The sequence below is a fragment of the Phascolarctos cinereus genome, unplaced genomic scaffold (genome assembly GCF_003287225.1).
Source record: "Phascolarctos cinereus isolate Bilbo 61053 unplaced genomic scaffold, phaCin_HiC Scaffold_9;HRSCAF=440, whole genome shotgun sequence".
Lineage (NCBI taxonomy): Eukaryota > Metazoa > Chordata > Mammalia > Diprotodontia > Phascolarctidae > Phascolarctos > Phascolarctos cinereus.
Window position 1 is genome coordinate 193,147,587 of NW_027556402.1, and position 27,246 is coordinate 193,174,832.

The 27,246-nt window shown below is 39.5% G+C and overlaps 1 protein-coding gene across 3 annotated transcripts in view; it reads right to left on the bottom strand.

Moving 5' to 3' along the window:
* The window catches only part of ABLIM2 (actin binding LIM protein family member 2), a 229,014-nt gene that overhangs the window by 26,682 nt on the left and 175,086 nt on the right, over positions 1–27,246 (bottom strand). The window contains exons 16-21 of one of the 3 annotated variants that reach the window (XM_020992129.2): positions 21,505–21,554; positions 18,463–18,601; positions 11,903–11,961; positions 5,222–5,276; positions 3,241–3,248; positions 2,931–3,011 (exon numbers count right to left, since the gene is read on the bottom strand). In XM_020992129.2, the coding sequence (XP_020847788.1) occupies positions 2,931–3,011; positions 3,241–3,248; positions 5,222–5,276; positions 11,903–11,961; positions 18,463–18,601; positions 21,505–21,554 (392 nt within the window). The other 2 variants (XM_078148720.1, XM_078148721.1) reach the window with 2 other exon arrangements.

The following is a 27,246-nucleotide window of genomic DNA, read 5'->3' on the forward strand; positions in this document are numbered from 1 at the left end:
AAGCTCAGCTCCACTACCACCTCCTTTCAAGAGACCTTTCCCAATTTTTTTTTTGTATGTGTGTATGAGGCAATTGGGGTCAAGTGACTTGCCATGAGTCACACAGTTAGTGAGTGTTATGTGTCTGAAGTCAGATTTGAACTCAGGTCCTCCTGACTCCAGGGCCAATGCTCTATCCACTGTACCATCTAGCTGCTCCCTTATAATGATTCTGATATTGTCTGTCCTGGATCTCTTTCCCAGGTCAGTTGTTTTTCCCGTGAGGTATTTTACATTTTCTTACTTTTTTTTTCCATTCTTTTGAATTTGTTTGATTGATTCTGGATGTCTCAGAGTCATTAGCTTCCACTTACCCAATTCTAACTTTTATGGTGTTTTTTTTTTCATCAATTAGCTTTTGTACTTTGTTTTCCATTTGGCCAATTGTACTCTTTAAGGAGTTGTTTTCTTCAGTGGATTTTTGTAACTCCTTTTCCATTTGTCCAATTCTACTTTGTGTGTGTGTGTGTGTGGTGTGTGTGTGTGTGTGTGTGTGAATTGGGGTTAAGTGAGTTGCCCTGAGTCGCATGGCTAGTAAGTGTTATGTGTCTGAGGCTGGATTCAAACTCAGGTCCTCCTGAGTCCAGGGTCGGTACTCTTTCCACTGAGCCACCTAGCTGCCCTGACCTTTCCCAATTTTCCCCAGCTGTTGATTACTCTGTATGTATTTATACATGAACATGTTGTATCCCCATCCCCCAGCAGAATGTGAGTCCCTTGAAGGTAGAGACTGTCTTACTTTTTTATTTGTCTTCCCCAGTGCCAAGCATGGCACTGGGCATGAAGCAGGTGCTTGGTAAACACCTGTTGATTGCCTTCTTAGTGGATGGAGAGATGGATTGCTCAGGGGAGAAAGAACACTAACTAGAACCATGCTGAACATTTAGAAAACTTGTAAAATGAATGAATGAACAAATGCCACTTAGAAGTAAAGCCTTCAGGGCAGCTAGGTGGCATAGTCGATAGAGCTCTGGCCTTGGAGTCAGGAGGACCTGAGTTCAAATCTGGCCTCAGACATTGACACTGGGCAAGTCACTTAACCCTGATTACCTCATCAAAAAGCAAAAAAAAAAAAAGTAAAGGCTTGAAAACTACAGAGTTGCATTTTCATTTTATCTAGGTATTGTGCCTATATGGACTAGTAGTAGGTCAGGGTTTCTGGATGCTATCTTCACTCCTCTTGGTCACTGAGTACAATTAAATACAGTTACAACCCCAGTCTATTAAGAACTAGATCCAAGGCTACTCTTCATGATTGTTACAGTTGAAAGTCTGACAAGCAGAGAATTAAGTATTAGATCCAGAGCTAACTATTTATTCTAAATATTCCCTCATGCTTATAAAGAAGGTATGAAGATGAGATTGGGGTGGGGCATGGGGACCTAGGCTGGCGAACTGAAGACTTACGGCTGCTTAGGGCAAGGGTTAGACAAATCCAATCTGAATCTCAGAAAAAGCTTCCAGTTCAGGAGCCAGATGACGGTTTCAGATTTCAAGCCTGTTGCCATGGCAAGCCCACTGGATTCAAGGGCCCAGGTAGCAATTCAGGTTGTACTTGCTAGCTACGTGAAGAAAGGTCAGAAGTCCCTTTCCCTCGCTTGATGTAGTTTCACAGTATCTCATGGTTTAAAAGAACCTCCGAGACCGTGTCTCACTATTTACCTCACTGGCTTCTTGGGAGGAAAGATACTTTGGGAGCCAGAGAAATATTTGCTGCTATGATAATGTACCCTTTAACGTCAGTCAGTTGTATCATGGGATCTCAGAAACCTTCTGGTCCAAATGCCCTCATTTTACACATGAGTAAGCTGACTCCCAGAGGAGAAAAGACCCGCATTCATGGTCCCGCAGTTAGCAAGTCAGCGAACCAGACAACCAGGTTGCGCATTCGGTTTTTTGATGTCGAATACAGCGCTTGTTCTACTTTGGTCCAGCCTTTTAGTACTTTAATATTTGGACAGAAATTTATCACTAGCAAAGCTCCAAGACAAATGGAAGCCATTTTTCCTAAAAATCTTTACTCCCCCCAAAAATTACTTCCAAAGAAATGTGAATCAAGGCTACAGGAAACTACTTTGAGAAGCATAACTTTGCAAAAAATAAAACCACTGGGTCACAGAATTTCAGAGCTGGAAGGGACCTCAAAGGTCATCTTGTCCATTCCTTACCTGAACACAAATCACCTGCATGATATTGCTGACAAGTAGTATTCCAGTCTCTGCTAAAAGTCCTGTAGTAATGGCAAAATGCTATCTCCCAAAGGAGCCCAATGTATTTTAGTAGTTCTAATTATTGGGAAAGTTTACTTTAAATTGAGCCTAAATCTTCTACTTTGCTTCCCCCCTTTCTATTTCTCATGCCCTCCATGGTCAGATATAACAAAACCTCTCTTTTCCACAATCCTTCTAGTACTCGAAGACAGCTACCATGGTCCCCTTTCCTTTCTCGTATCAAGGTTTTTCCTCTCTCAGTTAAACATCCCCAGATTCTTTACATCCTATTTGAATGGCATAGCCTTCAATCCTCTCTGGGGTCTCCTCAACCATCCTGGTTGTCCTCTGGACTCTCCCAAAGGTAGAGTGTACTATCCCATAGGTATAAAATCATCCTGAGTACCAATGCCCTAAAACGTGGCATGAAGGGCTAAACACAAAAGTCCAGATGGGGGTTGATCAGAGCAAAGTTCACTGGGATTATCATCTCCCTCATTCTGGTTTCTACTCCTCTATTTAATGTAGCTTTTGTGGCTTCTGCATCATGACACTGTCTCATACTATTTGCTGAAAATGACATTTGCTGGTAATTCTTAGATAATTTTCAAGTGATGACAGAGGGTGCTATATAAGAATCGTCACTGGGCAAAACAAAGCAAAAGAGAAAATCATTCTTACCTCCAGTCTGGTCCTGTCCACATCTTTGGGCAATTTCACCCGAATTCGGTTTGTGACGATGAGCATGTCATATGGATAAATCTGTTGTTGAAAAAAAAAAAAGAAAGAGTCCAACAGATTCACTCAGAGAACTCTGGCTGTGCTGGGGGAAGTGGGAAAGGGAAAGAATGGGTGACTTAAAAATGGCAGAGGGAGGGAATCATACATACTTGGATCCATAATTGACATAGACATTTCACTGGATAAGAACAAGAAAAAAGGACCCTTTTAACCTGGTCAGGCATGACACTCCTTCTGGATTCCCTCTTACCTTGTATTCTGTAAGAAAAAGAGGAGGAGACCATGGAAAATTTTAGAAAATATGTATTTATGCTTTCTAGTGCAATTAATTCTCAAAGGTGGTGTCTTCATGAATACAATTCCATCATGCAGTAAGATGGCTGCATGCACTGAGATCCTCGTATTGGGTGTGTTAGCTTGTCCAACAGCACTAGAAATGGGTGTAAATGACTGGCAATAAGGAATTCTGATTCTTGGTGCTATAAGGCTATGAGATGCCCCAGAGACATGAGCAAGAACTCTGAAGAACATGAGGTATGGTCCAGGGGTCTGAATACCAAGTGAGACACCAGCAACTGCTGAGTTTGCATTTGTCATCTTGAACCCTGTCTTCTCCTGATGGCCTGAGTCAGGTAGATAAATCTACCTACCTACTTTAATTTACCTATTTGGGAAGTGGGTATTTTAAGGCATAACTTGTGAGGGGTGTTGTGAAAATGACAATAATGACTGGTATAAAGCATTCACATAGTAAAGAAGTACTAGAAATTACAGTGTTGGGGAGAATGAAAAGAATCACTGACTCGAAGTGAGGAGTCCTGGGTTCTAGTCCAGACTTTGCTATTGACTGACTCATCAAGTGACTTTAGGTAAACAGTTTAACCTGTGTGCCTCAGTATCCCCTGTAGTCAAGTGAGATGTTACCTCCAGTATCAATCCAGTTCCTTCCTTCCTTAGCCTTTGCTTACATTATTCCCTAACCCTGGAATATCTTCCTACCCTGTCCACCAAATATGCCCATTGAAGTCTTCAGTATCCTTCATGCACAGCTCAAATGACATTGTCCTCCATGAAGCATTCATTCCCTCCTCCAGCTGGAAATGATCTTTCTTTTCTCAGACCTCACAAAGCACTTGGTACCTTTCATGTTCTTACTCTATGTATGTACCATATCCTCCCAGCTAGATGGTGAACTCCATGGGGGCAAGGACCATGTCTTCTTTATCTTTGCATTTCCTCTAAATAGGGCAGTTCTTTGCACATAGTAGATGCTTAAGGTAGTGCACTGTAGTAATAATGCTACTCTTGGGGCTAGGACAGGGGTGGGGAACCTGCAGCCTTGAGGCCCCATGTAGCCCTCTAGGTCTTCAAATGTGGTCCTTTGACTGAATCCAAACCTCACAGAACAAATCTCCTTGATAAAAGAATTTGTTCTATAATACTTGGATTCAGTCAAAAGGCTACACCCAAGGAGCTAGAAGGCCATATGTGGTTTTGAGGCCTCAGGTTCTCCATCTCTGGGCTAGGATTTCAAGTCCTAACTCCAACACTTCTCAGCTGTGCCCTCCTTAGAAAAGTTACTTAATTTCTCTGAATTTCAGATTCTCTGCCCTGTAAAATGGAGAGAGTAATAGTACATAACCTACTTCCCATTGCTGTTGTGTGATTATATTAAAATCATGTATGTAATGGTTTGTACATAGTAAGGCACTTAGAAAGTGCGTATTAGATTTAACTTTAAAGCTCTGTTCTACCATTACTATTGTCTGCAGCCTTGCTTAGAGTTCTGATGGTCAAGGGGAGTTCATCTGGCCAGACACTGCAACCAAGAATCTCACTTGAATTAGATCTGGAATCAACATGGAGCTTAAATGCATGGTATCAAATGATTATTTTGGTTAGTATGAGTCACGTGGTTCAGTAGTAATTACAGCAACTTTTTTTTCTGCCTAGTTTACCCCTTAAGAAGCCAGGACGGAGTCAGCATTATCCAAGAATGGGAGATAGCAGGGTATCTCAAAAAGGGGAGAGATGAAAATTAAATTGATTCTCTATGGTAAGATGCAGGAGAAATGAGCCAAGAGTTAGGCATGGAAATCAACTTCTGAATTAATCAGGAAGTGATGGCTGGGTTTTCAAAATGATGCTTGTGAAAATATGTTATCGAGCCCCGCTCCCCTAGATAAGAATAAACACTAGGTTAGAGCCACTGGAGTCCTAGCTTCATGTACCTCGCATCCCCCAACTGGTATCCTGGTCTGCTTCATACTGGGCCATATTTGCATTCTGGAAAAGAGAGAAAGAGAGAGCAGCAAAAAGAACAATGAATCTGGAAACAGGTGGTTGGTCCTCTGGGAAAAAGGGTCTTTCCTTGAGACACAGCTAAAGCATAAGCCCTAAGGAGAGAATGCAATCTTGGCATCATAGCACACAGCAGGACTGATCACAGTCACCAATGGGGAAATTCAGCATGCAGGCACATCTCACATAACACTACCCACCTCCAACATTTCATAAGATCATAGCATCAGGAGTTTAGAGCTGAAAGGGACCATTGAGTCCAACCATTTTATTTTATAGATAAGGAAACTGAGGCATGGAGAGGTGAAGTGATTTGCCTAGAGTCATAGAGCTAGTAAATATCTTAAGCAGGATTTAAACCCAAGTCTTCATGACTCCAAGGCCAATACCCTATCTGATTTTGCAATAATGTTCTTAAGACGTAACAAAATCTCACTGTAAGGTTACAACATTTAGTGTATTGTGGATCCTGGCACTACACTCCCCAACCCATCTTGGTTTTACTCTGCTTAGCTTAACAGCAATTATCTTCTTTTCTATATATAGTCTCAGGTGTCTGTGAAGACAGATTGTCAGCTTTCACAATCTAAATTTTGTCTATCCAAGAATTTGCTCTCTGTTTGTCGATGCTTTTATGAAACAAACTATGTCATTCCTCCATCCACTCCTCTATAACATTTTCTCTCCCAGCTTCATATTTTGTCATAATCAATTAGGTGGGAGTTAGGTGAATTATGCTTCTCATATAGCAATGCACTAGAAGAGTCCAACTCCAAATCTCCTTAGTCTTGACTTGAACATCAATGATGTTTCACAGTCATCACATCAGCTTAGTTATTTCCTTCTGCTATAAGATAGTCAATTATTAAATAATTATGTTCCATACTTCTTATGGTGGGAAGAGATGCTTCAGCATCATCAGTTGGTACGGTAAGAATCAATCTAGAGGACATTGAGTGAACCTGCCACTCATTTCTGCATAAATACATAGGCGCTCATTTAGAAGTCTATTGGAACTAGACATTCCTTCTTTACCTAAAACAGAAGAAAAGATAATGGACAATTGTGTTTGCAGCAGAAAGGTAATTTAAGGCAGGAATCTATGTGAAGCAACTTCATCCCTTCCCATATGCACCTATTCCATCTACTTTTAAAACTTGTTGCAAACTCATTTGTAGGCTTTACTGTTTATGGAAGGGTAAATTAGAGATAGCAATCACAAAACAGAAATGAGGAGACATGGGTTTTAGTTCCTGTTTTTTGTGTGTGTGTGTGTGTTTGTTTTTTCCTATGATCACAAGCAAGTCCCATTACCCTTTTTCTTCTGTAGAATGGAAGCTCCTTGAGGGCAGGAATGGTTTGTAACTAGCTTCTAGCACAGTGTTTAATAGTAGGCGTTTAATAACTGACAGTTTCCTCATCAACAAAATGTAGGAAATGGAGGTAGCTTTCTTAATGCTCTGAAACTCCATGCCTCCACTTTTGTGAAACTCAATTTCCTTATCTTTTTGCAATCAAACTTTTAGACAAGATAATCTCAAGAGTTCTTTCTAGACCTGCCATTCAATGTAGTTTAGTGGAAGGAGTGCAGGATTGAAACCCAGAGGACCTATCTGGGTTCAAATTCTGGCTGTGTTACTGCCTGTGCTGCTTTAGGTAAGTTACTTTCCATCACTTGGCTTCAGTTCCCCATTTATAAAATGAGGGGTTTGAGGGTTTGGACTACATGGCTTTGGAGGTCTTTTCCTGCTTTAACTTTATGCTCCTATGATTATGTCAGCTTTAAGCTTACGATCCTATGGTCCTTTCCTACGCGTTCCCGGCATTCTCGGACATACCAGTCTAACAGTAGCTCCTGAGCTTGAGAGAGTAATGCTGCCATCTAGTGTCCTTTATTTTAATCATAAAGTCCTATACATTTCTTATAATCCACTGGTACTTGATAAAAAGTCAGATGGAACTCAGAAGCAGACCCAAGTGAGATCTTTCCATGCTCTTACTTCCCTCTGCCTCTATCTTAAGGGCACCATGGTGACCCCCTGAATCAGTTTTGCCCTCTCTGGATGGCATAGACAATCAGATAGAGAAGAAAGTCTACTAAATTTCATTTCAAAAGACCTGGATTCAGATCTTGACTTGGCTACATACTATGTGGCACTGGTCAAGTTATTTCCTTTCTCTAGACCTCAGTTTCTTCATCTGTAAAATGAGAGGGATGTACTAAATCTTCCCAGTCCCCAATCCTTTTAAGTTGAACATTGGCGATCTAATTAAAAAATCTCTCCTATACAAATGCCAAATGGATTTATCGCTTCAATAGATGGGTTTAGAACAACTAAAAAAAGTGTAACAATTTAGACAATTATGGCCGATTGTGTGTTAAAGTCCAGCTAGGGTTTTAAAACCACCCAGTCAATCTAGGTAGCCTCACACAGGCAAAACTGCCCAAGAGTTGAGGGGCTTTTAAGTGTGTTTCTGCTATTAATCATAATTTTGTATCCCACTCAGTAAATCTGAATCAACTGAAATAAAACTATGCATTACTGATCATCTATTGCTTCTCTCAGAAGAAATGGGAAAGGAAAATACAGAAATGGATAAGATACAATCTAAGTAACCAGAACCTTTAACTGGGATGTTTTTTACGTTCTAATTCTAGGAGACAACTGCAAACCACAAGAAAGTAAGGATGTTTAACAGTGCTCAGAAGTAATGACTTTCCATAGGATCACAAGATTTAAAGCAAAAAGAGCCTCAGAAATTATCTGTTTCAGCTTCTTCATTTTACAGATGAGGAAACGGAGACCAAAAAAGAGAAGCGATTTACCCAAAGTCACCACAGAGCACCATTCTCTAGTGTTAAAAAGGTCCTTTATGGTGTTATCATCTTCCAAGGAGAGGATTCCTGACATCATAGAAAGAACACAAGACTGGGTAAAAGTAAGAAGACCTGGGCCACCATGATAACTAGCTGTGGGCCCTTGGGCAGAACCCTTCACTTCTTGAATCCTTCTGTCCTTGTTTGTGAAATGAAGGATTTAGATTAGAGTCACCTCTAAGGCTCCTTCCAGCCCCAAGAGTTGCTGAGTTGAAGTCTGGGCTCTGAACTTGACTCACTGTGATCCTGAGTAACCTCATTTCCCTTATTTATAAAATGAGGGGGTCTCTCCACTCCAAGAAAGTTTTGTACATTTCAACACATCAACAAAGTAGAGACACCTTACTTCCTAACAACAACAAAAGTGACCTACTAGGTTACAACGAACATTCCTATTTGGAAGAAACCTCTAAGCCAAAAGGCCCCCACACGGCCAGGTTTTGAACCCCAGATTCATCTAATAGAAATATTAAGAAAGCATGAAAAATGGGCTCTAGATGACTATGTTAACAATAACTTTGTTCAGCGCACAGTAAATTAACATCAATTAACTGAACCCAATTTCACCACCTCTCTAAGGGGAAGACATGTTAAGTTCTTTAGTGACACAGAACTAGATGAGACCCAATTCAACTAACGAGGCCTCTCAATTAACTGGAATATTGTTTAATGTGCTCCAATTTTAGGAGAAAACAATATACAATAGAAAAACAGGTCTGCATCAGATATTTAATTGTTTGGGGGAAAAAAAACCCTTGTGTGATCAGTCTGACATATAGTTCACTCTTTTCTGGAAAATTATCATCGATGCTCTTTTCCCCTTGTCAGTTCATCCTTTGTACAGCTGTCTGATGGCTGTTCATAATGAAACCAGGTTGTTTCTATTAAACTTTTGATCACATAGGCACCAAGGAATAAGTCAGTGAAAATGCATTTCCCAGACACCTCCTAGGTATAGGACAACGTTACTACTTGCCAAATAGTACATAATTTTAGGAGAACGGTGATTTTGAAGGTCAAGGATGTTGGGGCTGTCACCCTTTTCTCCCCAAGCAATAGGTTTACAATATGATAAAGGGAGAAAGAATAGAGGAGAGCAAGAAACCACAAATGTTAGTGAGGAGCAGAGGGGGACATAAAAAGTCCAAATCAAATCTTTCCAAAACAGTCACAGAATCTGAGTTGGAAGGGACCTCTGGTCCAATAGGTACCTGAATCCTCTCTATGAAATACTCAATGAGTGATCATCTAGGCTTCTCTTGAAGCTTCTAGTAAAAGGAAACCCAGCACTTCTCTTGACACTCCTTCCCACTTTTGGATAGCTCTAATTTGTTTCAGAGATTTTCCCCTTTCCATCAAGCCTAGATCTATCTCTTTGCACCTTCAAGTCATAGATCTCAGTTCTCTGGAACAAAGAATAACAAATTCTTCTTTAACAGGCTGTCCCTTATCTCTCCACTTTTTTTCCCTCTGATCTTCATGAGGTATGAATAAGTTCTATTCCCTTCATAATGGTTGCCTTCATTCTTCAATTTATCAGTGTCCCTAATGCCTTCTCATATGTGGCCCCCAGAACTTCAGATACGGTCAAGACTAATACCTTCCTATGTTACTCATTCAAACTCTTACTTAAGTAATCATGCTATAGTGACAAGAACACTGCATTTGGTGTCAGAGGAAGAAACCTTGACTCTGCTCCTTGTTAGACTTATGATTTGGAGGAAGTCTCTTCTCTCCCTTGGGTCTCAGTTTTTCAGTTGGTGAAATGTGGAGGTTGGACAGAGTCAGAGGTTCTTGAAACTTTCAGTTTCAGGTTCCTTTAGACTAAAAAAATTATTGAGGACCTCCCAAAGTGCTGTGGGTTATATTAATTGAAATTTACTATATCAGAAATTAAAACTTATACATTTAAAAATGTTTATTCATTTAAAATAACAATAATAAATCCATTACATATTAATATAACACATTTTTTTAAAAATGAAAAACAGCTACAGTTTCCAAAAAAAAAATCAGTGAGAAGAGTGGTACTGTTTTACATATATTTGGAAATCTCTTTAATGTCTGGCTTAGACAGAAGATAGCAGGAGTCTCATGTCTCCTTCTGTGTTCAATCAGCTACTATATAGTTCATTTGAAGCATATGAAGAAAATTTGGCCTAACACAGATGTGTATTTGGAAAAGGGAGCAGTATTTTAATAGGCAAATAACTTTTTAGCATTATTATAAAAACAGTTTTGACCTCAGTGACTCCCTGAAAGGGTCTTGGAGACTCCAGGGGTCTGTGGCCCTTCCTTTGAGAAGCTCTATACCAGATGATCTCTAAGGTGGCTGCCAGCTCTAAACTCTATGATCCTATCAAGATCCCAACAAGGTAAAAAGTACTGGGCTAGGTGCAATTTGTATGTTGCCAATCTCTGACCCCAGTTAACAATATAGAATCACATTTTCACAGTCTATGTGTATTTCCCAAATGTAAATGTACTAATCAGTGTGCTTTTCTTGCCCATCATGCTTTTACCATTTCAGTATCTTAGTGTGAAAGAAGTTCAGAGTTCAGCTTTTAATAAACTATCTACGAGTTGTACAGAGTATGTTATAATCTGATTAAGATTTTATAGAAGAAAGACCATACTTATATCAGGGCATTCAGACAAAAGGTGATGAATCTGGTTACCTTACCCTGTTTTCCATCCACAGTATGTTCCTCTCCTCCCCCCATAACTCCTTCCCCATACCCAATTGTCTTAAGTTTCTGGTGTTTGGGAGACAGAGAGGAGGATTGTGGAAGGGGTAGATATGATTAGAATCATATGCCCATTTCTATCTCTACTGGTCCCCTTCAGTTTGTGTTCCTTTCTCCATCCCAACCTGGAAGGTGAAGGGAGAGAAATTACTTTACAAACACTTTATGCAGCATGCGGCATGCTTATTCAAAATTCAGACCATTCAGTGATGAGAAATGCATTTTAAGTGTGGGAGCACCATTTTTTTTATCAAGGGAAAAATGCCAAGGAATATAGGTATACTCAGTCTCAAACTCAAATCCAACATGCTCGGTGTAAAAAAAATTGCATAAAATTGCAAAACACAACCTTAAAAATTAGTCTTGTTTTGCTTTCAGTGATGAAAGCCACTGCCATCAGCCACTATGACTACAGCACTGGGAGGAAGTCACGAATGAGTCTAACATTTACTTTATGTCTCCTCTCCACTACTCAGATCCCCAAGAACACCTGAATATAGAATAACAAGTTCTTAGGTTTCCCAACTTTCAAAAAAGATTCTCGTTAATTATATGTCTTATTTAAAAGGACTTCATGACAGACAAGTCCTTTCCCTGACATTGTTCCTGAAAGACCGCCCTGTTCCTACGTGTGATTGATTTCAGTTTTGCTGGGTTCCTATTTTTGTGTATGGATTGTTTGGGGATGGGAAAGAAGGAAGATGGAAGGGAAGCAAAGAATGAGTCACTATGTTCTTTTAGAACCTTATTCTGAGAGAGAGAGAGAGAGAGAAGAGAGAGAGAGAGAGAGAGAGAGAGAGAGAGAGAGAGAGAGAAGAGAATGAAGAAGCAAGTAACAGTAGACTAGACCATCTGATGCTGGCAGATGTGTAGGCCATCCTGGATTTCTTGCTGGGCTGTTACTCAAAAAGTTAGAAAAGCTGTCAACCAAGGCACTTGGTGATATCTTTGTTAGTAAACTTCGTGCTTGATAATCAAGTACCTACCCGGTTGAATCCATTCTTTCCATATCCAGGTAGAGAAGCAGATTTGTTATATGGGAATCCTGAAACAGACACACATAACTTTTAACAGGCTCTTCAAATCATGCCTACAAGCGTGCCAATTGAGGAAGACCAAATCAAAATGAAAAGATGCGAGAGCTTTCATAAAAACATGGAACAGATGGCAGATATGCAACTTAGACCAACAGGGCTACAGATAGTATGTGTGTAGGGATGTGTATGTATGTGTGTGTGTGTGTGTGTGTGTGTGTGTGTGTGTGTGTGTGTGTGTGTGTGATTCAAAAATCTCAGAAGCAGGTTTCAGACCAACACAGATGTAAACAATTCCATATTCTTGCCCTTTCAAACTTTGTATCAGGACTTCCAATAGAGTTTTGGCCTTACTTTGGACTCAATCTCCTTGAGCAGCCAAGCAGGGCTATGAGAAGAGTGAAATGTGATGAGCACCTGAATTTCAATCATCTCTTGAATCCCGGAAGATGTAATGTATTAATTTTCAAAGAATCTAGATACTTCAAAGGCTCTTACATGAAAGAAGATCATTTTAAATAAATATGTATACATAAACTTCAATTCCTGTATGACCAAAATGCATAATACATAGAATTACACACAAATAAAGCTATTAGAAAAGATGATTTTAAGTGAAGGCTGTTTTCATTTTCATTTCCAAAGTGGAAAAAGGACACTTGGGGAAAGTTTCCAAAGGAAATGAGACTGAAACAGATAGAAGAGCAGAACATTTCATCTTCTAAATAAGAACAGAAATTACCTTTTAAGGGATTTAGGCTGATAGATATCATAGAGTCACAAGAGCACAGAGACATAGATTTAGAGCTGGAAGGGATTTCAGAAGCCATTGTGTTGAATACCTTCATTTTACAGGTAAGGAGACTAAGGCCCAGGGAAGTTAAGTGATTTGACCAAGGGTACACAGAGATGGTTAAAATAATCTGCAGTCAGGATTCATAGAAGCAGAGCAGAGGATGCCTCTTGCTGTCATTTGAGAACCAAAATGTACTTCTGTCCTCACCTATCTAAAGGTAATCCCCATTTAATGTCTCTCTTTTAGATCAGATTTAGATCAGATTTTAGTGTCTACTGAAGATGTATATTAAAATGTGAATACGAGGAGGTTGTGTAGAGTAGTAGAAAGAATAAATGTACTGGGAGTCAGAAAACCCAACCTCTAGCCCTGATTCTACCACTAACTTGCTAACCCTAGAAGCAAGTCATTTCCCTTTCTTTGAGCACTCAGTTTCTCTGTCTGTAAAATGAGGGGTTGGACTATTTGATTTCTAATGTCTTTTCTAGCACTAAAGTTCTTTGAATCTCCATTGAAGGTATTACTAGCAGATCAGCAACAACTAGATTATCAGGTCAGCACAGAAAAGAACTCAGCTTTGATGTAGAAGGTTGGATAAGGACCAGAATTTGGAGTGCTGACTAAGGAGGACAGGCCTGGGTGAGGACACCACAGTGGTAACAAAGGCATCTCCAGTGCTCGGGGTACCTGAGGGACCATGACGGAAGACCAAAGGTAGATGAAATCTTAGTTACCATTTCCTCCAATGCTGGTTCTGGCTATGGCTATATTAGATAAGTAGTTCTTCTAAATGCTATTATTGAGTTAGCCAATGGCAGCACTCAGAAGCATTAGACATACGGAGGCACTGTGTGCAGTGGAAAGGACAGTGGATTTGGAGTTAGAGGATCTGGTCTGATCCTTGTCTCTCTATTGCACACTGCCCAGAGATTATTTTTCCATCTCTGGTCCTCAGTTTTTCTGTAAAATGAGGAGATGGGACAAGAGGATCTTCAAGGTCCCTCCCAGCTATAATTCCTATGATCTATTCTATACTTTGAAAAGTTAATTCTTTTTATCATGGCACTCTAGTCAGATACTTGAGGAAAACAGGCCCTATGGTACAAAAAATATGCCATATCTATTTTAAACCACAGAATGTATTTCCTACTGAGTTTTTGGATTTCTGAGGACATATTAATATGATCTGTGGTGATGATGATGATGATGATGATGATGAAAGAGATAGAATAAATTAAAAAAAAGATCAAATTCCTCATCCTCAAGGAACCTACATTTAAAAGTCTAATTGTACCCACATATAACAGTGGGTGCCAAGGAACATGCTAGGGGAGTAATATGAAAGTTCACTGTAAGTAAACACAAACACATACTTGTAAATCTCTCTAAAAGTAAAACTGTTTGTGGGGGGAAACACTTTCCCTTCCCCTATCTATGGGCCTGGCAGTGCTTTACACATAGTAGGTGCTTAGTGGTTTATTGATTTCTAGACTTATTAAAGAAAGCAGGAAATGATTACATCCAATTTTATAGGCATAGCAAGGATTTTTTTTTTTAAGGCAATATATGTTTGCCATCTAGTGGCCATATGGGAAAATTGCCATATTTCCCAAGTTACATTCTGAATGATTGAAGGATCTAGAGAGATACAAAATACGCTGTTAGGTCTGAGGGAGGGAAGGTTGTTACCAACTGAGAGGAGTCAAGAAGGGATTCCTGGAAAAAGAGGCATTTAAGTTGAGTTTTAAAGGATAAGTAGAAATCCAACAGGTTAGGAGGGCGAGGCAGGTTTTTCAAGCATAAAGAACAATGTGAGAAAAGTTACATTGGTGGAAAAGCATGAAGTATATTTGAGGGACTGTGAATGGTTAGTCACATTTGATTGAAACATAGAAAGACTGAAAGGAAGTAGGTGTCTGAGTCTAAGCCATAAAGGTAGGATAAGCCTTGAATGCTACATAAAGAAGTTTGACTTTTACTTGGTACATACCAGGGAGCTACTAAAGAACTTTGAGCAGAAGAGTGACATCATAAGATCTAAGAACAAAGAAATAAGCCTGGTAGTGTGGTACAGAGAATAGATTGGATGTGGGAGAGAACAGAAATATAAAAACCTGTTATAAGAAGCTATTGCAATCATGCTGGTGGGTAGTGATGAGGGCCTTTACTATGGTAGGATAGAAGAGGGGATGGATATGAGAAACAGAGAAGTAGAAGCAATGGGATTTGTTAATTGTTTGGATGTGAGAAGGAAGAGAGAGGGAGATGTCAAAGACACTACCAAGGTTTTGAACATAGGAGATTAGGAAAATGGTGGTGCTACTTATAGAAACAGTGGTCAGGATGAACAGGTTGAAAGATAATAAACTCAGTTATTGACATGTTGAATTTAGAGTTCTGGTAAGACATCCCAAAATGGTGTCCTTTGGTGATTAGAGATACATAAGTAGAGCTCAAGAGAGAGGTCACAACTAGAGATAAAGATCTGGAAGTCATTTGTGCAGAGATGATAATTGAAGATATGAGAGTAAACGATGTTGCCAATGGAGAGAGTGTAGAGAAAGAAGTAGAGGGGCCAGGACCAGACATACCTTTGTGAAACACTTATATCATGGATGTTCAATGGGGGGAAAGCCAACAAAAGAAAGAATAATTACAAGCCTTACAAGAGTAAGTTCAAGAAAGAAGTACCTAACAGAAAGGGGTGTTCAGTATTATCAGGTATTGCAGAGTTCAAGGAAGTTGGGAACTGAAAAAAAATCTGGCTTATTATTAGTTCACTGGTGACCTCTCAGGGACTATTTTCAGTAGTTCCAGAGATAGTAGGCAAGTTCCAAGGAATTGAGGGGACAGTGGGATAACAAGGAAGTGAATGAAGTGGCTCTAGCCATCTTTTTTTTTCCCCAAGGTTTGGCTATGAAGAAGAGTAGAGTGATGGAATAGTTGGCAGAAAAAGCAAAGGAAGAAAGTTGGATCATTGAAAATGGGTCTTGGAGCAAGCAAGAGGTTATAGGATAAAAGGCACAGGTAGGATTAGCCTCTATATAGTTACCTCTTTTATGACCATAGCAAAAAAAGGAGAGGGTAAAGTATGCTGCTGATAAAATTTTGAGGAATGAATGGAAACTGAGAGAGTTGACCTTGAATTCAGTGAAAAAAGAAGTTGTCGTCTGTTGAGGGTATGGTTGAGGCTTGAGAGGAAAAGCTTTTGAACAGTCACTATAGGGATTCAGATAGAGAGTCAATGAAAGCAGAGGTAGAAAGCTGGGTATCAGGAAGGGCCCAGCTTAGGTATGGTTGGTTGATGAAATCACCTCACTTTCAATTTTCCTCAAGGACACTTAATAGACTATGAACAGAAGGAGAAGAATTAAGTGAGGCAACCAATCCGGCTGAGAATTAATGAGTTGGGAAGAGTGAAACATCCTAGAGATTTTAGGGTGGTGGGACATGAATTACTAACTTAACAGATCAATGGGGAGGTATCAATTGTTGTACAGTCATTTTCAGTTAGGTTCAACACTTTGTGACCCTATTTGGGGTTTTCTTGGCAAAGATACTGGAATGGTTTGTCATTTCCTTCTCCAACTCATTTTACAGATGAGAAAACAGAGGCAACCAAGTGAGTTGGCCAGGGTCATACAGCTAGTAAGTGCCTGAAGCCAGATTTGAACTCAGGGAAATGAGTCTTCCTGACTGTAGGCCCTGCACTCTGCCCGCTGCGCCACTTAACTGCCCTGGGGAGGTTTCAAGGCTATGTATAAAAAGCAAGTTAAGGAAAGGAAGATAGCCTGGGCTCGTAAGGAATATTCATGGAATTGGAGGTCATGATAATTATGAAAAGCACATTAAGAAATGTGTGGAAGAGGTAGAAGGATCAGAGCTAGACGCTGGAGATTAGAATTTTAAGGTTTGCAATCCTGGGAAAGGTACGATTACCAAGCGATGATGATGATGATGATGATGATGATGATGAAGTCTGAGGAGCAATAATGTTGGTGTGTGGCCAAAGTGGTGTATCCACAAAGAATGAGAATGTATAAAAAAGAAATGGGTCTCTTAAAGTTATTTCATACTATATTTGATCCTAAATAATGAAATCCCCACATTTCCCTTTTTGTGAGGTAGTGTGGTGTAGTAGAAAGAGATCAGGTTTGGAGTTAAAGAACATGAAAGCAAATCCTGACACCATCTCTTACTGTCTATCTGTCTTTGGCAGAGTTGCTTCCACTCTGTGGACCTGTTTCATTATCTACATAATGAGGGAATTGGACTAGATAACCTTTCAGTGCTAACTTTATGATCCTTTGTTTTCCCTCCATTCCTCTCTAGGCCCAGCTCCTAAATCTCCAGATTTTATTTTCCACCATGGCCAGCAGCCTTCTCAACTGAAGATGACTTCAGCACAAAGCCAGTAGCTGTTTCACCCTGACCCTGTGGCTCCTTCCCTAATTGGTCCATTCTTTATTTTAAATTTTTTTTAGTTTTTTTTAGGCAATTGGGGTTAAATGACTTGCCCAGGGTCACACAGCTAGTAAATGTCAAGTGTTTGGTCTGAGGCCAGATTTGAACTCAGGTCCTCCTGACTTCAGGGCCGGTGCTCTATCCACTGTGCCATCTAGCTGCCCCAACTAATTGGTCCATTCTTCCCAGCACTTCTATTTTAAGGAAGGTCCTGAATGGACCATGTCCACTCCTTCAGCACTCTCCAGGCTCTGCTCCCTACTCTGAGAGTTTCTTTCTCCACTTATCTCTGTGCAAGTTTTCCTTCCTCAACCTCTTTTAGCTTCCTTTCATGCATTATTTTCTTCCATTAGAATATAAGCTCCTTGAAGGCAGGAATTAGCACAGTGCCTTGCCTGGCACATAGCAAATACTTAGTAAATGCTTATGGACTTTACTATAATTTCATATTATTACTGATTAATGATGATATTACCCCAAATGAAATTGTTCTCTTTAAAGAATGACTCAAAATTTCCTAGTGTTAGGTTCAATGCCGAAATACCTGTCCCATCAGCCCTGCATGTTGGCTGTTACAATGCATGTTTCTTAAACACTAATGCCAGAAACCACTTAATTTATAATTACTTGAGCATCTTGGGGTTTTTTTTTTTTGCCTTAAGTCTTATATTCAACCATATGGCTTTTCACAACACCCCTCAAAAAGGTTATGAATGCAACTGCTGTGTCTGTTTCATACACAAAGAAAATCAAGTTTCATTTCCTTCTCTACCTAATCAAAATGAGCTAAAAGCTTTTTTTCAGGAGTGATTGACTAAATACTTGGTATTTAATCCACCTGGACCATGCTCTTGTGGGAATGCAGATCTTAATTGACAGCTAGGCACTATTTTGTCATAATGGGGCACTGTGAGAATGCTTTTGCCCTATGTCTTCCCTATGGGCATATATGTCTCCATTGTAGACTGTTTTTGTTAGAGCTCCACAGAGAAAATGCAGTAAGACAGGTTTTTAGTGTAATTAGATGCCTATATCAGGGAAACTGAACTACAGACATGGATGGCTAGTATATTATGATGGTTCCATTCTTCCTAAACATTATCTCATTGGACTAGTGCTGATGACTTTAGGGAATGCAGCTCTGGAGCTTCCAGTGGTAGCTCCAGCCCAAAGACTCTGGTTCTCTACATCATCTTCACTGACCTCATTCAACCCTTCATCTGGGGGCTGCTGTCCTAGCACAACCACTCACGTGAATAGAAGTCTCCTTGCATTCTCTGGAGAGAGTCTCTCTCTGTCCCACTACTGTGAGAGAGTGACTGCGTATCCAGGTCGGGTGAGTTTGTTCTAGTGTCTGTATCCCCCTTGAGAAACAGCCAACTGGTCTTTTGCTGAGAGGAAAAAAAATAAATCAAGTTAATTCCTGGAATCAGGAAATGCAGAAATTGATAATGTTCATAGGAAATTCTCTACTCCATCATTTCTCAAAGTGTGGTCTGGGAGACTCCGGGGTGTCTTTCAGGAGGTCTGTGAGTTCAAAACTATTTTCATAATAATACTAAGACATTTTAATTTCTACCAAGGTAGATACTGATACACATACACACACACACACACACACACACACACGTACACACATGTACACACATGTATATACATATATATACATGTAACACATAAACAAAAGCCCTTTGGGTTTCTCAATAATTTTTAAGACTGTAAAGGGATCCTGAGACCAAAAAGTTTGAGAGCTGTTGCTGTTAAGTCTACCTAGAGAGAGAGATATAGGTTTTGTGACTTATCCAAGGTCATACAGCTAGTAAGCAGCAGGACTGAGATTCAAACCCAGATCTTTTGATGCTAGATTTAATGTTTTTTTCCCCCAGTGTAACCTGATTCCCAAAACCCATTGGCATGGGACTGTCCCCTTATTGGTGGAGATCAATGTTCCATGCCCACATAAGGGTACACCTATAAACCAAAATAAGCTCAGTTGCTTATATTGAATCCAGTTAAATTGAATTAGGACATAACTCAACTGCAGAGAAGTAGTGACTAAGAGTTTCAAAGAGAATTGGGATCTGAGTCAGATAAGAATATCCCTTCCCCATCCCCCAGGAGGAGGTGATCTCTGAATCATAGGTCATAAGCTTAAAGAAGAGGGACCTATTTGTCTGAGTGATATCATCTAGTCCTTGTATATAAATCGTTCTATGGACCCTGTATCTGTGTTTAAATTTATACCTATTGTATCACTAGTAAAATATGGGAATATTTAGCCTTAAGCAAACCTAATATATGAAAATCCACATTTGTGTGGACCTTTGGACTCAAAAATGTCAGAGATTTGATGACTGAGATCTAGTTCTCCTCTCCTCTCCACACTATGATTTTCCCATCTCCATTTTACATATGGGGAAACTAAAGCTTGGTTTATATTTTACTTTTTATTGCTATCTTTTGTTTTCACATCATCTTTATTTCTGAAATGGAACCCTCCCATACAATTATCCCTTATAGAAAAAAGAGAGAAGGAAAAAATAGTTCAGAAGAAAATGAGTTTTGCTATACACATCAGAGGAATATACTGGTGATTCATACATGACAGTAAAGAGCTTTCTATATAATGCAGAGAGGCAGTGAGATGCACTGGGATCAGCACTAGACAGTTTGGACCCAGAAGATCTGCTTTCCTGTCTTAAACCCGTCAATTTCTGGCCACATGAGTTCAGACAAGTCATTCATCTTCTCTCAGACTGCTTTTCTTAATCTTTTAAATGGTAATAATAATACTTAGGTTTTCTACTTGAAAAGGAGCAAATGAAATTATATACATACATAAAACAATATAGGAATGTGAGCTGCTATTTTAATTCCTAGCACATTAATCTCTGGGTACTTTGGGGACTGGAAATCTCATCATATCAAGAAGCATTTATTAAATGTCTGCTATGTGGAAGGTACTGCATTAAGTACTTGGAATAAAAAGGAATAAAAAGAAAAATAGTTTCTTCCCTTAAAGAGCTCTTATTTAATGGGGGAGACAAGACATAAATAACTACGTACATACAAACTGTTTGCAGTACAAATTGGATGTAAACTCAGAGGAGATGCCTTCTACCACCAAGGGTCATTATCTTTCTCTAACCTAGGAGATGGTCTTCAAGAGTTGATATGACTAGAATGAATCCCTCTGTGACCCACCTAATGAGAAGTCTTAGCTAGCCTGGTCCAGTAACATACACTATACTCAAAGTCTCTTCAGCTTGAGTGAAGATACCAGAGTCTGGACTCCTTTGGGATAGCCTGAGAAAGCCCATGGTCACCTTCAAGATGTGATGAGGTTTTTGGAAAAGGATATTATTGGCTATGTTGTATAAATGTTACACAGAATCTGGATGTTGCAAGATATTGAAAATCTCAGTAAAACAGTTCATTTACAGGAGAGTTTATATTTGAAAACAGGACAGAAGAAACTATTCTTTAAGGAATAGCTGTAAACAGGATTAATAATCTAGATAGGACAAAATATAATAAACAAAAAGGGTCTTAAGTGCTTCAAAGATTCAGAGCATCACAGGATTTTGGACTGAAAGCAACCTTAGAGGTCATATAGTCAGTTCCCATGCTACAGTCAGATTTTCACTTAAATGGAAAAGGATATATTAAAAAATAATAACACATTTCTATGGCCTTTTAAAAAAATGTTGAATTGGACCTTTGATTTCATTGCTATAAGGACCTCGTAATGAAGAAGCTCCCTCTATTATTAGAGATTGGCAACTGCTTTGTAACTTATGGTCTTAGAAACTTGCCAGTGAGAAATCAACTGACTTGTCCACATAGCCAGCATATATCAGAGACAAAACTTGAACTCAGGTCTTCCTAACCTGAAGGGCTGACTCTGCTATGCTGCCTTTCATTTCTCTAGCATTTACACATTAACATAGCCCTTTTCTCAAAACAGCTTTATGAGGTAGGTAGTACATTGTTATCATTCTCATTTTACAAATGAAGTAATTGAGCCCCATAGGAGGAAGTGACATGCCCAAGGGCACATGGATACCAGATGTCCTGACTCAGGCCAGTGTTTTTTCTATCACATCATCCCTTTGGTAGAAAGGACCTCTTTTCTTAGTCTTAGCACAATTAATCTTAAGGTGTTAAGGCTTAAAATCTCAAAAAAGATTTTTAATGATCAAAATTATTTTATTAAAAATTCCTATGATTTTTGTTTTGTTTTAGAGATTATTGGCTGGTGAATTTCATTTATTTCTGCATTTTTTATCATTACCTTCCGGTTATCTGGATCAAAACTTCCATCTTCATCTAGTTTCTTTGTCACTGGAAGAGAAAAAAAAATTCTATTTAAAAACAGAATTTCCATGCCATTCCCAGTATTGCCATTTATGTTCTGTGATCCCATTTTTATCTTCTCTCTTTTTCTTGTTTTTTTTTTTTTGGTGGGGTGGGGCTAGGCAATGGGGTTAAGTGACTTGCCCAACGTCACACAGCTAGTAAATGTTGAGTGTCTGAGGCTGAATTTGAACTCAGGACCTCCTGACTCCAGGGCTGGTGCTCTATCCACTGCGCTACTTAGCTGCCCACTTATGATCCCATTTTTAAAAAGGTGGGGGAGGGAGGAGACTTCAATGGCATAATAGAGAGTCCGTGGAATCCAAGCCAGACCAGAAGGGGGAGAAAATGGCTTTAGCAGGAATCGCCTGTACATGGAAATCTACCTTGGCTGTGTCTGTGCTTATACATGTATGTGCCCAGTCTTACAGATCAGTTAATGGTCTCAAATAAAGTGGTCCCTCATTGAAATAATCTAATGACATAGTCTTAGGATGTTGACAGAGCCCAACTAACATTCTAAAGGATGTATGTAATGGTTTTAAAGTATGCCTTTAATGAAGAAAATGACAAATTATGAAAAGCGACATTTTGAAAATGACACAGTTATTCACAGAATCATGGAATATAAGATTTGGAGGCCATCTAGGCCAATCTATACCTAGCATCCCATCTAGAGCACCCGAGAGAAGAGTTCATCCAGACCCTGCTGGAAGACTTCTAGTCATGGGAAGCTCACTCTTCACCAAGACCAATTATTCTGCTTTGCAACAGTCTTAACTTTTAGGAATTAAAAAAAAAAAACAACAACCTGAAATATGCCTCCATCTAACTTCAATCCATTGTTCTTACTTCTACCCTCTGGGGCCAAGAAGAGTAAGTCCAATCCCTATTTCGTATGATATTCATCCAAATATTTTAAGGCAGCAATCATGTCTCTGGCCCACTTGGCCCCCAGCCTACGCTTCCCCATATTAAACATTTGTAGTTCTTTCAGCCAATACATTATATGACATTGTCTCCAGTTGCTCTCTTCTGGATGCATTTCAAGACGATGACAGGGCTGGAAAGCACCTCAGTGTTAAAGCAACTTAATTTTAATGTATAACTATAAAAAAAAGAAAATGATGACATAGAAAATGGCATTTTAAAATTCTACATAAAATACTGAACACAATGGATAAATATCTACAAGGAATGAAACTATATTAAATAGAAACAGGCTTTAAGAAGGAATTTCCTCAATTCTATCTACTAAGAATTTTACATGGTATTTGAGTATATGAGTATAAAGGAGTCAGAATATAAGACAACTAGGATCCCTTCCAGGCTCGAAGTCCTATGATGTCCCACCACACTGGAAGGCATAGAATGTTAGCCTAACAACAATGGACGGACGAGGTGAGCTGGTTTTCCAGTTGTTCCCTCTCAGTTGGAAAGAAAAGAACATCTGAGAAAGGGGAGAAGGATTCAGGCATGAACATGAGTGGAGTGATCTTTTTATTTTGTTTATTCTTATTAATTAATTACTTTTGTTTTGTTAGCTTTGTTGATTTTCTATTGTCATTGATTAATGATGCTAAAGCTACAAACGGAATTGCCTCCTCTAAAGTGTGATTTGAATATCTAAGTGTCAATTTGAGCACATAAAGACCTATTACCTTCCCCCTTTCTCACATTTACAGAACAGTACACCTCAGTGAATCAATACATTTTTGATTTGTTGTTGTTGTTATTATTGAGTTATTTCAGTCATGTCCGACTCTTGGTGAGCACATTTGGGGTTTTCTTGGCAAAGATAATATTGGAGTGGTTTGCCATTTCTTTCTTTACCTCATTTTATAGATGAGGAAACTGAGGTAAACAGGATTAAGTGACTTGGCCCAGGGTGATAGAGCTAGGAAGTGTCTGAGGCCTGATTTGAACTCAGGAAGATGAGTCTTCCTAATTCCAAGCCTGTTGCTCTATCCACTGAGCCACCTGGCTGCCCTCCATTTGATTAAATTCCCTCAAATTTCAATCACCAAGCTCTGCATAGAAATGAAGACCACATAGCACTGACTGTAGTACAGAGCATTGCACCATTACCTGAGACTTTGTTAGTGTGAAGGGAGAAGTGTAATCATTGATACTTCCAGGGACATTGTCTCCCATACCTTGCTAAGGATAAGACTGAAAGTAGGTCAGATACTTTAACTACGCCTGGAGTGCTGAACTTTGACAAAATAACAATTGGACAATTGAATACTGGGAAGTCAAGTTTTGTATGCACTAAAATTTTATTAGTTTCAAAGAGGAAATCATTTTCTATTTGAAAGAAAACATACCCACCCACTGTATTTTTTTTTGTGTAAGTGAAAAAAGTCCCTAAGGATTCGGAAGCAAAATTCTGCTTCATTATGAAAATTCAGTGAATTGCTTCCTTTTCATTAAAAAAAAAAGATCTGTATAATGTATGCTCAGACTCACTGTCACACAGATGAGAAGGGGACCCACAGCACTGGCTTCTATTGTACAGCCACCACTCCAGCTTCCTCAAGCCTAACAATGTACAAAGGCCAGAGAACTGAGACTCTTCATTGTATTAATAAATCACAAGGATTTATGGTTAGAAAAACAGACTACCGAAACTGCCAGTAGCATGTAGTGTCATTATTGGACAAAGTCCCATGCTGTGGGATGTGGAAGAATTTTAAAAAAAAGGCAAATTTGACCTTTTGTTGTTATTGCTGTTTTTATTTGTGTTGGTCTGGATCCATGATTGTATCTGTGTGTGTGTGTGTGTGTGTGTGTGTGTGTGTGTGTTGGGGGGAGTCCTGTTGTGTAAATTCCCTTCACCAATTCAGATCAGCAACTCATCTATTATTTAGACTTCATGCCCTAAGGAACTGAGAGGTTCTGTTACCCAGTGTGATTTCAGGGTCTGTCTTCTACTTATTCCACCAGGCTACCTTTCATTTTCTTTTTGTAAATCTTGGATTGCATTAATATGGTTCTAGTATCCAGAATGGCAGAGGTGATCGTACCACTGTACTCTATTCTGGTCAGTTATTATCAGGAGAAGAGTGTCCAGTTTGGGGAATTACAAGTTAGCCAGATACTAACATTGACAATCGGAATGCGTCTGAAGGATGGGGAGCGCATTGGAAATCATGTTGATCAAGGATTCGTTTTTTGAAAGGGGGATGTTTGGAAGACAGGATGGAGTGGGGGAAAGAAGGAAGATACGATAGTTATCTTCAAGGAAGTGAAGGATTCTTATGTAAAAGAAATGACAGATTTATTCTGCTTAGTCCCAGGGGATAGAACTAGAAGTGATTATTGGTGGGAAGTCAGGGAAGGAATCTCGGAGGTTTTTGGCTTACTTTAAGGTACAGCGTCTTGACAATTAGAGCTAGCTAACCATGGATCATAAAATTATGGGTCTAGAGCTGGAAGAGACCTCAGAGGTCATACAGGGGTGGGGAACCTTCAGTCTTGAGGCCACATGTGGCCTTCTGGATCCTTAAGTGCAGCCTTTTGACTGAATCCAAATCCAAATCTACATAAAATTTGGATTCAGTGAAAAGGCCACACTTTTGAGTTGGACATGACTGAACAACAATAAAAAAGGTCACATAGGTGCTAAGGGTCAGAGGGATTTGAACCTGTGTCCTCTAACTCCACAGCCAGACATCCTTCCACTGTTCCACACTGTCTTCTAGGACCGTCTTTCATGATAGTAGGTTCTCTATCACTGTCGGTCTTAAAATTGCATAGCCCCTTGTTGGAGATGGTGCTTCAAGTTATACTAATTTATCTTTAAGGTCCCTGTTTGACTCCCAGAAACTGTGATTCTAACTACCAGCAAATGGTCTATGATAAAGAAAATAAATTGTAAATGCAAGTATCAAAAAGATTTAGATGAATTCACTGATTGAGTTATTAAAGCAAATTGTGCAGGCTTGAGTATATCCCTCAGCTTAAAATGAGCAAGAACAATGATCCTTCCACACAGTACATTCTCTGATGTCCCAGACAAAGACAGAACTTTGAGCTCAACTACAGGGATCACAGAATGGCCTCTAGAAACTCTTCGGAGGAGAAATTGCCTGCCTATTGAAGAAAACATCAATCTATCTTGTTCACCACGGCCAGCCTAATTTTTCTTAAACAGTCTTTTCATCACAATGGTCTCTGAAAAATCTTCAGTGGTTTCCTATCATCTATAATGTCATGTCTGAACGAATGAGGAAGCTCATCATTCCAGTATCCTCTGCTCTAGTTCAACACCATCTAGCAAAGCGTGTTCAATTCTGGGCACTCCATTTTAGGAATCGTACTGACAAACTCGATTACATTTATCCCAAGGAGAGTCACCAGGATGGTGAATGGCCTTAAGACCATGTCTTACGAGGATCAACTTAAGGAAATGGAATTTTAGGTTAAGTAAGAGAAGACTTAAGGGGACATGATAACTGCCCCAAAGTGGCAGCTAGGTAGGTGACTCAATGGATAGAGCACTGGACCTGGATTTAGGGAGACTTGTATTTAAATCTGGTCTCAGTCACTTACCAGCTGTAAGACCTTGGGCAAGTCACTTACATCTGTCTGCCTCAGTTTCCTCATTTGTGAAATGAGGGGAAAACATAATAGTACATTCCTCCCAGGGTTGTTGTGAGGATCAAAGGAGATATTTGTAAAGTGCTTTGAAAACTTTAAAGTGCTATATTAACGCTAACTAATTAGTTATTATCTGAAGGGCTATAACATGAAAGGGAAATTAGTCTGCTTGACCCAGAGGGTCAGTGAGTGAAAACTTTGCACATGTAGATTTAGGATAATATAAGGAAAAACTTCATAACAATTACAACCATACATATTTAGAATGGGCTGCCATGGGAGGAGATGTGCAAGTGAAGAACCTATTGGGAATGTTGTAGAGGGATTGCTATTCAGGTACTTGTTGGACTTAGTTTCTTTCCAAATTTGAGAGTCTGTGGTTCTGTGATCACTTGCCTGATTTTCTTTTTCTTTTTCTTTTTTTTTTTGACTAGGCAATGGGGTTAAGTGACTTGCCCAGGGTCACACAGCTAGTAAGTGTTATGTGTCTGAGGCCATATTTGAACTCAGGTCCTCCTGAATCCAGGGCTGGTGCTCTATCCACTGCTCCACCTAGCTGCCCCCACTTGCCTGATTTTCGAAGCCCTATGTATAGCCTTGCCAACTAGGTGGCACAATGGATAGAGCAAGATGTTTGGAATCAGGAAGACTCATCTTCATGGGTTCAAATTTGACCTTAGACACTATCTGTATGACCCGGGGCAAGTCATTTAACTCTGCCTCAGTTTCCTCATCTGTAAAATGAGCTGGAGATGGAAGTGGGAAACCACTCTGGTATCTTTGCCAAGAAAACCCCAAATGGGGCCACAAATAAAATAAAAAAAGTCTGACATAACTGAACAATGACAATGTATAATCTTATTTGATCACTCTACCCCATGAACTCATCATTCACATTCTATGTACCTTTGATTGCATTGTTTCCTGCTGAGAACGTCCTGTCTTTCCCCCCTTCTCCATCCACATTCTACTAATCTTCCCTCCATGAAGTTTTTCTTCCCTAACTAGTCGAGCTTTGATTCCTCCCATACCACTTAAAGATGACACCACGTGATTTGGCTCTTAACCACTGATTGCT